This window comes from Egretta garzetta, unplaced genomic scaffold (genome assembly GCF_000687185.1).
Source record: "Egretta garzetta isolate BGI_Z169 unplaced genomic scaffold, ASM68718v1 scaffold215, whole genome shotgun sequence".
NCBI lineage: Eukaryota > Metazoa > Chordata > Aves > Pelecaniformes > Ardeidae > Egretta > Egretta garzetta.
This window is the reverse complement of record NW_009259719.1, coordinates 1,728,106-1,740,225: the sequence shown is the minus strand read 5'-3', so window position 1 is coordinate 1,740,225 and position 12,120 is coordinate 1,728,106. Positions and strand designations below refer to the sequence as shown.

General features: G+C 49.6%; 1 protein-coding gene across 1 annotated transcript in view; it reads right to left on the bottom strand.

Annotated features, from left to right (window-relative positions):
* Window positions 1–6,806: 6,806 nt before the first annotated feature.
* Window positions 6,807–12,120, bottom strand: part of ABTB1 (ankyrin repeat and BTB domain containing 1) — a 27,360-nt gene continuing 22,046 nt past the window's right edge. The window contains exons 12-13 of the mRNA XM_035894648.1: window positions 9,703–9,903; window positions 6,807–7,919 (exon numbers count right to left, since the gene is read on the bottom strand). Of these exons, the coding sequence (XP_035750541.1) occupies window positions 7,713–7,919; window positions 9,703–9,903 (408 nt within the window). The 3' untranslated portion in view covers window positions 6,807–7,712. The remainder of the gene's footprint in view (window positions 7,920–9,702; window positions 9,904–12,120) is intronic.

Genomic DNA, 12,120 nt, shown 5'->3' with positions numbered 1-12,120 from the left:
GGTGTCACACTCGGTCACATTCCTGCAGGGACCGTGCCTCCATCAGACCCCTGGGATCACAGAGCCCATCACCCAGGCCAGGCTCAGGCCAAACGCTGCAGCTCAGTGAGCAGCAGGAAATTTTAATTCAGAAGATCTGCCCGGCCTATAAACCATCAGTGCTTCAGTTGCATTTTCTGCTGGCAAATAGTTCAGCATGGGATTTATCAGCCATCAGAGGAGGAGGGAGAAGGGGGCTGTAATTCACTCCAAGGCTGCTGCTGGGAGCGATTGGGGACTTGCGCCTCTCCGGCTGCTGCTGCTGCCAGAGACCACCACTACCCCACACCCTGCTGGCAGCCTGACTCCTGCCGCCGCTGCTCCAGGCTCCCAAAAGTGGGGTTTCTCAGGCTGCTGTTTGCTCTTCTCTCCATGTACGAGCACAAGAAGTCCCCTTCGTGCACAGAAACAGGGCCAGGCTCTCCCACCTTATCAGCCCAGGTTGCTCTCTTTCTCCATTCGATGGGGAAGCTGCTGATGCAGAGCTGCCATTCACCTTCCTGTCCCTCTCCCAACAACTGCCATGTCCATGAGCAAACACTGCAGATCCCACACCTCCCACCAGGAGCAAGGCAAACAACCAGCCTTCCCGCGGCCGCCACTCCTTGGGAAGGAGGGACATGGGATTAAGTTCCCTTCCCTCCCAAGGAAGCTCTTCAGTGTCTTGGAAACTTTCCAGGAATTCAGATGAAAGAAAAAAAAAATTCCTAAGGGACCAATTAAGAGTTTGGATCGATCGCATGATATGCACTCATGTCTAAACAGAGGAAATTTGGCAAAGAAATCTGCTTGGCCTGGGGGGGAAGCAGAGGGGAGGGCAAGATGTCCAGCACGGAAAACACTTGTCTTGTAAGAAAACGCAGAGATGAGAACAGCAGCGGCGAAGCGATGGCAGCTCACGTGCAAAGGACAAGTGGTGCCTTCCCTGCATCAGTTTAGGAAGGGTCCATGACCAAAGGCAAGCAACCAGGCCATGGTAAACCCCACAGTGAGGCAGAGCCCCAGGAAAAGCAGGGTTTTCCAGCCTTCCCAACATCAGCAACCTTTGTATAGAGAGTTGTGCCTTCATTTAGATGAAAAATCATGGAATGGCAACACCAGCAAAGCTCTCCTGAAGCCAACACAGTGAATCTGGAGCAGAAGATATCCACGTGCTTGAAATAAACACTCTGGTTCCCCATCCAGAGAAAAAAAAAAAAAAAAAACCACCACTTTTTCCCTCACACTGGACTGCAGGGTCAGCTTCATGCAGCAGTGACAGCAAGGAGCCGCCTGCCCACAGCACAGGGCAGCCCTTGTGTTAGCCGTATCAAAAGCCCAGACAGCGCTCAGCTTCCAGGCCTCACTCCATGCAATTTTAACACCAAGCCCTCTCCTCCCGTGCCAAGCGTGTGTGCATCCCACACTGTGGCCAAAACCCAGCCCAGGGGCACTTGCGTGACTGGCAAGCCCTGGATGCCCAGCGAACACTGAACTTTGCACGCAAGACTGATCTGCCCTGCTATCGCAGCCAGCACTGGGGAGAGCAGAGCAAGAGAAGTGCTTTCCCCTCGTGTGCTTTTAGACCTGGAAGTTTGTCGTTAAATTGCATGCGTGATTGGAAAAGGTCACGTAAAATCAGGAAATGAGAAACACCATCTCCCCCAGCCCGGGGAAGGGAAGGAGCAGTCACCCCGGGAGCAGCGGGGCCAGAGCCTGCGCCTTGAACGGCTCCGAAGACGCTGTGCCCGACGGGCACTCAGGCGGGGAACAGCACAGCAGGAAAAGCTTTCTGGACAATTCGCCTGAAGCATTTTCAGCTTCTCAGCAACAGCCTTTGCAAAAGGGCCGCCAACAAACTTGCTTTAAAACTCCTGGATAAAAGTTCCTTTTTAGATCCAGGGAAGAGGGGGGTGGAAGGAGTTCTAGAGAGCAGATTGCTGGCTCCCGTTGTGGAAGCAAGCTTAATAAAATTCATAGAAATATTGGTGGTTCTGCTATGCTGTGCCAAGAATATGTTAGAATAAAACCTTCTGAGCAGAAGGGAGAGATATAATGTCATCTTAGCCTTGACAGGAAAGATCAGCCTTCATCTCCTAAAGCACATCTCGAGAAGCACTAACACGCTTACTTGCCTTCCCTCCAGAGCAGGTCTCTGCACAGCCTTGCTCTCAGGGTCCGTCACTGTTGCAGCCCTGTACGAATGGTACCGGGGTGACCCTGGCTCGCAAAGGAGCGATGTGATACAGGAATAAGGAGGGAGGCATTTTTTCTTACTGGGTTTTTAAATGACATCCCAGTGCAACACAGACCAGCTCTGTTTCCTCCATGGGAAAGCTACATCAAGTTACTTCAGATTTCTTTAAAGAGACCAACCCCACCCTACCTTGAAGCCCATGAACTGATGCACCCAGCCAGGCCACAGCACCCCCCAGCTCCCTCTTCCCTGACACACCGTGCCAAAGCAGCGGCCCCGCGTTCTGCCACGCCAGCTACCAGAGCAGGGGACAACGCAGAGAGCTGCCGTCGGGAGGGAGCAGATCTCACTTGGCAACCCTGCTGCCTTTCCCCTCAAGCTTGCTCTGACGGTAACAGGAGGGGGGAGAGGAAAGCTCTCACACTCATTTCTCAGAGCTTATTTTGGGAACCGAGCAGCCAGACCCTCGGGACCACAGCTAGCTCTTTGCATGGGTACTGATCCTCTTCCAAGGCTTTCTTTAGTCTCCTGAAATGCCCTTCAAACCTTGGCCCGAACTTGCAGGCTTACAAAGTTAACCACAACTAGGAAAAGTGAGAGGCATGGGCGTGCCTGCCCCCTTCCCCGCATGCTGATCGCATGTGGCTTGGAGCTTGCAGCTTGGCTTTGGCGACAAGGATCTGCACGTCCATAGCTGCACTCAGATGTGGCTGCTGTCCCCTAATGAACACTCTGCTTCTCTGCAGCCCTTGCCTTGGTTATTGCCAATAACCCACCTCTGTTTTCCCCAACCTAAAACCCTAGAAGCCATTTGCAACCCTAGAAAAAGGCATTTTCTGCCCTTCTCCCTCAGCACTTCTTCAAGGCAGGCAGCAACCCTGGCAGAACCAGTGCCTTTATTCAAAACAGGCCCCAACTCTGATAAATATTTTGCCAGTGTGGCCACTCTTATCTTAATAAAATTTGTTACGTCAAATCTGTTTTAGCTTAGAAGGTAAACAAAAACCTGCTCTGCCAGCACCCCTACCCCCTGTGAGCAGAGAACGGAGCCGAGCCTGTCTCCCACCCCCAGCCCCAGCTGGGTTTGCCCATCCCCGGGAGCTGAGCACAGGCGCAGTCCAGCTCCCCAGGCTGCACCAGGCTGCCCACAGCAAGGGAGGGGAAAGCTCAGCATCACCTCGAGCAGACGAGCTTGCCAACGCACAGCAACCGCGAGCTTTTACATGGGACGGTGCCATCTCTGCAGCTGGACCGCGACTACCAACACGGACAGCTCAAGCCTCAGAGACCCTCGTCATTTACTCCAGGCTCTCGCAGCGCAACGATACACCTTGTAAGCACCGTTTATTGAGTCCCAAAAGCCCGATTAGTGCCTGAACTTTTCCAAGCCCAGTCCCTCCCTTCAACAGCATTAGTCACTCGGATGCTGTCAGTATCCCCCCACCAAAAATTGCACGTTCCTACACAGAGCCACGGGGACAGGCTTGGATCCTCACTCCCTGAATGCCAGTCACAAGTCAACAGGGGCCGCACACAGGCAGCTCAGTTATTGCCACCAAGACCATTGCAGCCACCCAGACATACAAGGCAGCAAAAGAAAATAAGCATCCATGTCCTCAAAGAGAAGGAGGACTGCCCAGGATCTTCAGCAGACTTCAGGTTTTGGAGAACACACATCCTTCAGAGGCTCCATGACTGCACTGAAAAAGCCAGAGTAGTTAAGCACAGGCTCAAGAAATCTCCATCCTTGGGTTTAATGGACAGTCAGCAATGACAGAGGCACAGGGTGACAAGAGAGGGAGGGACAACCTACCTGTCAGGGGCTGCCCGGAGCAACTTTCCGAGATAAAAATCACCTCCCTGATACACCACCACCACCACCACCCCCCAAGCCTGTGCCATGGTGCTGCTTAATGAAAACAGAATAATCCTGAGAGGAAGGAGCCAGTAAAATCAAATCAGTGCTTCACGCCCATGTTCTGGCAGGACTGTACAAATGGGTCACCAAGGGAGGAGAGCAGCGTCATGCTTTCCTCACTGCCTGGGAACCAGGCGGCGCAGAGCCCGCCCTTGGCCCAGGAAAATAAGCTGAAGGAGCTCACCAAGTCCTTTCAGAAATAAAGCCATACTGATGTTGTCAGCTGGTAACAAAGAGGCCACAGCAGGAACAGATATAGTGAAATATACTATTTTATTGTTGCACACATGCTTACACATTTCTTCTTAAATATATTGTTGCTCTGATAAATTTTACAATCTTCTTAATTCAACAAGTGGCTAGTAGTGAATAAAAAGGACAGAGGCAACAGAACACAATAAGGACACTGGCAACAGAAGAAAAATCAAAAGGTTTTTATTTTGTCATAAAATTATTTGCAGCAAGAATAAAGTGAATTCAAATCTAAGTTTTGACCTGGCTCATCTTAATGAGAGAGCTTGCCTGCATGCTGACCATCTGCTTACGCATGCTTTTTGATAGCCCTATTTCACCAAAAGGGATGGGGGGGGGTGTTAAAGGACCCCAAGTAATTGGACAACCTGACAGGGCTCACAGATGTGACCACTAAGTGCAGACAGACAGATGAGGCGTTTGCTTGGCAGCCCACGTGGAGCTGCACTGATGGGGAGGCAGATCAAAAGGCCACATGGCCCTTTCCTCCCACGTGTACAACTGCAGCCTCACCTGATCCACGCTTAAGGATGCGGGAATGGAATTATTCCAGAGCAGCCATACGGAAAACACTTCCCAGCACCACTGCCCCTCCTCTGCCTTCCTCCTGCTTTGCCCACTACCAGTGTCCATTTTGCTTCAGCAGCTGAGGCATCTGCAGAGAAAAGCATTAGCACATTCCTTGGTGATCTTGTTTCTGCATCTCATTGAGCACAAACAGAAGGCAAAGGCCACGTTCTGTTCTCTGGTGGCTCCCTGCAAGCCTTGTGCAGAGCTGTCACAACCACTGCTGTGGGAAGCTGACCACCAAGATGTCATATGCAGAATCTATGCAGGAGGAGCAGAGGAGATGTGATAAACTAAACATCCTGCTTCAGTATTGTCTTCAGCCATATAGGGAAGAGAAACGCGGTGGAACTGAAGCAGCTGGGTTAAGCTGTCGGTTGTTTCTGTAGCAGGCTTTCACGAATGTGACACTCCACTGAGCAAGAAAACAGGCAGTTCTGCTTTCACCCTTCTTTCTCCAAAATATATGGGACTTCACAGTAAAGCTTTCTCAATAGCTCTTCCCCTCCTCAAGTCCCCTGAGATGCCTTTACCAGTTAAGTTGTGCTGGGCAATTTGGTGGTCCTGTCAAAGCCACACCAAGCTTAGAGATGGACATGGAGGCACATTCCACAAATCACACAACAAACACACAGCTCCTCTCCATGGCACCACCTCACACAGAAGCACACTCCTGCTGCTCCCTGCTTCCATATAGCAGCACACCCCTGCAGGGACACATCCTCTTCCCACCCCCCAATATGGCTGCAGAAAACAAACCACAAGAACTCCTTGCATTTCCTCACAAGCATTTTGAAACAGAAGTATTGAAGCATGCCCTGCTTGAATTCAGCCACCATCCCCTGCCCCAAAGAGACTTGTTCTGCAAGAGAAACCAATTAAACACAGATGACAGAGTGCACAAGCATCCAGGGTCCAGTTAAGTCAATGCACTTCATTCCTGCCCCACCAGCTATGTCCCCAGCTTCTGTTAGGGCAACTCAATCCTGACACATGATTTTGCCAAAGTCCAGCTTCTCTCAAGTACAGCGGCCAAACCCCAGTGCCCCCTCCTCACTGCAGCTGAACCCGGCCTGCCCTAGTGCAAGCGGTGCCCAAAGCCTGCCCACGTACATGCAAACAGCTGCAACACATGCCAGGTACAGGCAGATGCTCTGAGCAGGGGCAGTGAGGCTGCAGTTCTCACGTGGTGTGGGAGCATCAGTCTCTTACCTGGTGAGATTAGCAAAGAAGAGAAACCCATTCTCCCAGTACACCTGAAACAAGTGTCTGCTGAACACTGGGTCTCCAAACCCTTTCCTTATCAATGTGAAGCACCACTACCATTACAGAAAACACCACCCTGAAGCTGCAGAGGATCCATGCCCAGTTGTCACCTCAAAGCACAGCTGACATGGATTATTTCAAGTTCTTGCCTCACAAAGTGACCAAAATGGCAATATGCGTTAGTAATGGCAGCCTACTGTCTGTACAAGATTCTCTGTGTGCTTCACACAATGCTTCTTCTCCCTCCCATGTCCAGCCTGTGCCTTGGGGACCCGAGACTCCCATACCATGCCATTCTGGAGATGAACAACTCTTGAGGGTAGCCTATTTGGCAAGGCAAGCTTTGCGCAGGGGTATCGCCTGCTGATTAGTGCCAAGGAGAAAGAACATCATTACCCTCATTAGGAGTCTAGGGAGACAACACGAGATAACACGACCTACTGCAGAACACAGATTCAAAAACATTCATTAGTACAAACAGTGAATTTCCTGGAGAACAATGAAGCTACAAGGCTCAAGGCTGAGCAAAGCCAGAAGGTCGACAAGTGGGACCAACTGTCCTGCCAGAGACCCAAAAGGCCCCTTTTCCTTTTAAAAAAAGATTTCCAGTGACCCCTCTTCCTGACCCACCAAGCAAGGCAGTTTTGCTCTACCACAATGGACAAAAAGAAAAGTGCTGTTTCCAGAAAGAATGTGTTTCCTTCCCCTCTTAGGAAGAAAAGGGGTGCTCTCCCTTTTTTATGCATTGAATGCTACTGCTTTCTAAGAACAGAAGGACTCTGGTGTCTACTGCATTCCCATGGTGTTTGTTCAGAAAGCAAAGCTTTTAAATTCTGAGCACTTCAAAGCAATGAAAAGCTAGGGAAGACCTGGAAATCACTTTGGTTTTTTTCATCTAAGAACTAGAATAGCAGATGAAGACAGTGCCTTCCACATAGCCAAGTACTCCTGTGTCACTGTTAGGGAAGCGCTGCCCACCTTTGCCGATCTTACAATGCTGACAGTGAAAGAAAGGCCACCCCCTTTCCAATATACTTATTTGGAGAGTTTTATCCAGTTTTCTTCCTCTGCTGGTGGCAATTCAACAAATATCCTGGCATGAACCAGTTTCAGAGGTGTTGTTGGGCAATGGAACAGGATGGGTCCTAACACCAGGCGTTAGCAAGTCCCCCAGAACAGCTCCCTTACCACCCCCACCAGCCTGCAGTCTCCCATCCGCATTGTATTGTACAAAGCAGCAGCTAGTGATTTGGGCTGAGCTTTGGGAGCTACTTCTGAAAGGAGGAACAAAAAAGCAAAATAAAACCAAAACACAAACTAGACATGCAAATGTCCAGACATAAATAAATTAAAAAGAAACCATGCCTGAAAGTAGACTGGAAGAAGGACAAAGGAAGGGAAAAAGAGACATTCAGAGACTCGGATGTTCTTGCACTCGGAGCCAACCCACTGGGGGCTACGCAGGCTGCATATGACAGGCAGGGTTTACACACATCAGCACTCAAGCCCTATGCTGGCCAGGAGGTTTTCCAGAGCTTCAAGTTTCTGGTTGGCTTCCTCAATAGCACTGTAAGTCTGCACGTTGCTGGTGATGTGGAAGCGGATGTCATCAACCAGAGGAATTGAGTCAGTCTCCTGCCGTTCCTCCACAGCCTCTGCATTCTCCTTCACAGCGGCCACAAACTCCTCCAACTCCACCAGCTGGACAGGATGGAAAAAAGAATCATTAGGAAGGCAAGACGGCAGGTAAAGGGATGTAAAAGGTTGGGATAATGGGCTCAACCACTGTTGAAGGATCCCACAGAAGAAAAAGGGAATGCTAAGGGTACATGGAGACCCAAATCTTCCTGTGTCTCTTATCACTTGGAGATCCTGCCACTCATCCTAAGGAGGCAGTAATACTCCAACAACAAATGGTCACAACTGTAAGCAATCTGCACCTCAAACAGCTCACTGTAAGACCCACTAACTAAGCATCCATAGTTCTGGCACTGAGGCACATGAATATACATTTTGGAAATGTCTTGCAACAGGCCAGACAGTGGGTGCTTGTGCCCAGTTCAGAACCAGGAGCCACAGATGACTCTATCCCCAGCATGGCTCTCAGCCCCATCACCAACAGCCGACCAGCAGATCACAGCAAGGCAGCTGCTCTGTTCTGCACCCAGACTGACAGAATCAGGTCACCTACGAATGATTTTGCATCAAGTTCCCCAGGAACATGTGGTGTGCTGAAGGGTGAGAGGCAGCTTCCGTCTGTCTATGCTACCAAACTGCGCCTGGGCACAGCAGGTTGCTGAGCCCTGCTCTATGCTACACACTGCCAAAATCTCTCCCTGTTGCCATCATCAGTGCTTCTCTACAAGATGCTGGCAGCTGCTGATGTTTGAACAGCTGGGGTGGCTCCATTTGTGCAAACACCCTTAGGAAGGCAGATTGCCAATGCTGGGTCCAAGGACTCCCACTCAAGGCTAGAGAAGGTTAATGCACAGGGAACACACAAGTAAAGCCCTACCTTGCCTGATTACTACTTGGGATACTCATTCAGCTTTCAAACCAAATCCTTTTTTCGGAAGCCAGAATCCGGGTGCATGCTGATGTGTCTATCACCCCCAAGCTATAAACTGAACAAAAATAACAGCCCCAAAATCATTTCCTTAGCTGTTTTCACATGCCAAAAGGCATTTCACACCTTTCAAGCTGCAGGTGAAAATGTTACATTCCCATGTGAACTGTACAAGCAATTTACAGAGACCTGTCTCAGAATAAGAACACCCCATAGATTCTAGTTTATCCTTCCGTATGGCAGCTTTAGCTTTCTCCATGAGTCCTGAAACTTCAAGCTATAATCACTCAGGCTTACACTTAAATGGAGCCCCATAAAGAAAACTTCAGTTTTAGATTCATTACTTCTGGCTGTTCAACAGCCAAATTTCCCCTGTGGAAACCCCTACTGTTAGATTTGCCATCCTGGAGGAGAGTAGAGATCACACTGATTACTTCTTTCTATAGTATTATGCCCAGAAGAACTCCCTTCAGCAAACACCAAAAAACATTTCCTGCACAGAGCTCCCCCACACACCCCACTGCATTCTCTAGGCTGCAGCTGGTGTATTTGGGCAATACTGTTGTTGCTCTGGAGGTGGTGGCTGAAAGCTAAGTGAAAGTCACCTGCTCACGGCACTTGCAGAACTTTTTGGGCAGGTTTTCACCCCACAGTCCCACAGGGATGTGCTAGACAGCCACCAGCATCTGGCTTACTGCAGTGACATCAGGTACTGCCACACTCCTCATCCTCCGTTCTAACTCACCATATGCTTTGCTACTTAACCGCTGCTCATTTTCAGGAAGCACATTAAACCAGAGAGGGCAACCATTTATTACAGACCAAAGTACAACCATTATATCCGTTGTATCTATGGCTCACTGTTCAGTTAGATTTACGGGCACATGTGATAAGTGCAGTGAGGAGTCTTTCTGCTACCTTCTCAATGATCTTTGCCATGTACTCTGTGCACTGGTCCTCCAGCCGGGTCAACTGGAACAGCTTTGCAATCCTCCAGATGCTGACAACGTTGTCCTCATCAAGGATCTGAGCCAAGGTCCTGCCACAAAGACGCTTGAGCCCAGGCAGCAGGTACATGTCTGCCATGCACAGCACGTCGCAGGCGTTTTCCGGGGACAGCTGGCAACGGAAAGAGAGGAATTACTGTCCAGTCCTACCCACTTCGCTTGTCTCTGGCAAACTGCCTTCTTCTCTTGTGTCTTAGCAGAGATTCCCTAAAGTGTTGTTTGGTCCATTACTGGACAACTGTTAACAGTACTATGGAGAGACAGGAGCTCAATATTTCAGGGCTAGGTCTCCCACTCAGTTACCACAGAGGAGTTTAAAATGCTGCAGAGGCAGCTTGCTCAGCAAAGAGTAAGGATTTTGCCATGCTGCAACTAACCCCCCTAGCTAAGCACAAAACAATGCTGAAACACTGAAGCACAGCCAAAAACTGGCTGGTAAGAAATGTTCAGCGTGGCAGTGGAAGGAGGTGGCTTTTACCAGAGGTACTGAAAGCCCTTCAAAGACACAAATGGAACAGGCTGGCAGAATAAAGCACCTTGTCCCCACTATGACTTTTCCTCTGATTTTGTACTGATGGACTTGCATTTTGTGAAAAACATGCAAAATTCTCTTAAGTTCCTCAAACTGCCTCTGCTAACTCAGCCAGCACAACCTCCCTGGCACAGGGATACATCCAAGGACAGAAAGCTGCAGCTCAGATAAACTATAGGTGAGGCCCAACTAGGTAAGGAACACACTGCACATCAACTACTACTGGAGCTTTAACAGGCATTCAAACTGAACTAAATTCATGCACCAGATGCTCAGGCTTATACCTGCTGTAAAAGGCCTTTAATGTTTTCAGTCTTTTGAACCACCCTCCCATTTCCCATTGGGTACTTTTGCTCTTTGCTGGTGATCTGAGGATAAAAAAAAATGTTGTAGATAATGCTGGAGACACCACCTCCAGCTTCACTCAGTCTCTTCCCCCTGGTTGGACAAATCCTATTTTAGTCAGCCATCTGCGTCACTAACCTGGAACTAGAGCCTCTCTCTGTACAGTTCTGTTCCTGCTAATGTGAAGTGCAAAGAGCGCAGTTACCCACATCCACTTTAACAGCAAATCTGCAGGATGCAGCATAACCTGGCTTTGGAGGAGTCAAGATCACTGGCACATAGAGACCAAGCCACACTGGTCTAGACTGAGGAACGGTAACTCTGGAGCAGCGTGGTCCACTGCCCTGATAACTGGTGAGCAGCAAGAACATTGCTGTCCACATCTACACATGTGGTTTCTCACTCTGAAAACTGCAAAAGGCTGATTATTTCTTCCCCTACAGCTGTCCACACCAGTGTTTGGAGAGACTACTCACAGCAACCATCTCGGCTGTATAACACCCTGCAACAGCTGTGAACAAGGATGCAAGATGTACTAGAGGTATGCCATGAATGCCATAGTGCCACGGTGGTGTAACAAAGCTCTTGGGGTTATTAATCAAGTGCTGCTTTGTCCTTTCATATGCTCCAGGAACCTCATGAGTTGGAGGCGTTTTGAGCCAGCACTACTGATGGCAGCAGCTCCCAACTGCTTGATTGAGGACAAAGCCTGGCAAAAGCTCCCCTTGAGCCCACACAAGTATTCTGATCAGCAGCTTCTCTTTCTGCCTGGAACCCTTTCTGTCCTCTGCATGCACTCTTCTCTCCAACTGCAAGCACTGTCACTACTACATGACAGAGAGACATATAAATCCTTTGGAAAAAGAAACATGGGATTGGGAGTGCAGACACTTGGCTGGAGAAACCCAGGGCAGGGAGAACACTCCACATGTAAGTGTGGAAGTCAATCTATATTCCTGTTTTCCCGACCATTTTTCCTGGTCGTTTTTCATGACATATGAACTCTCTGCAGAAGCTCATATCTTGGCTGCTCAGTTTGAAAGCCAAGCTAATTTCTGTGACAGCACCATTCTGCACAGAAAACACACGAGCAAGACTCTTTCGACTCCTACACATTGTTGTTGGTCTGTCCTCCTACTCCAAGTCCAGACAGGGCAGCTGTGGTACCCCTTGGAAAGGAATGGCTGCTTGGGAAACATCCTCTCTCTCGAGCCATCACGAGGAGGGCTGGCAGACTGGAGAGGTGCAAAGGAACACGGTCACGCTGCAGTGCGGTCCCAAGGTCAGGAGGGTCTTCACAACCCCAGCACATATCTTTCCCCCTCTGCCTGCCCTTTCAGCACATGGCTGAGGGAAGAGTGCAGACAACTGAAGGATCTGCTCTCTGGCATACCAACGGCAATCCTGCCCTCACTGCCTGCTAAATACATCTCTCCTTACCACACGTTCCCT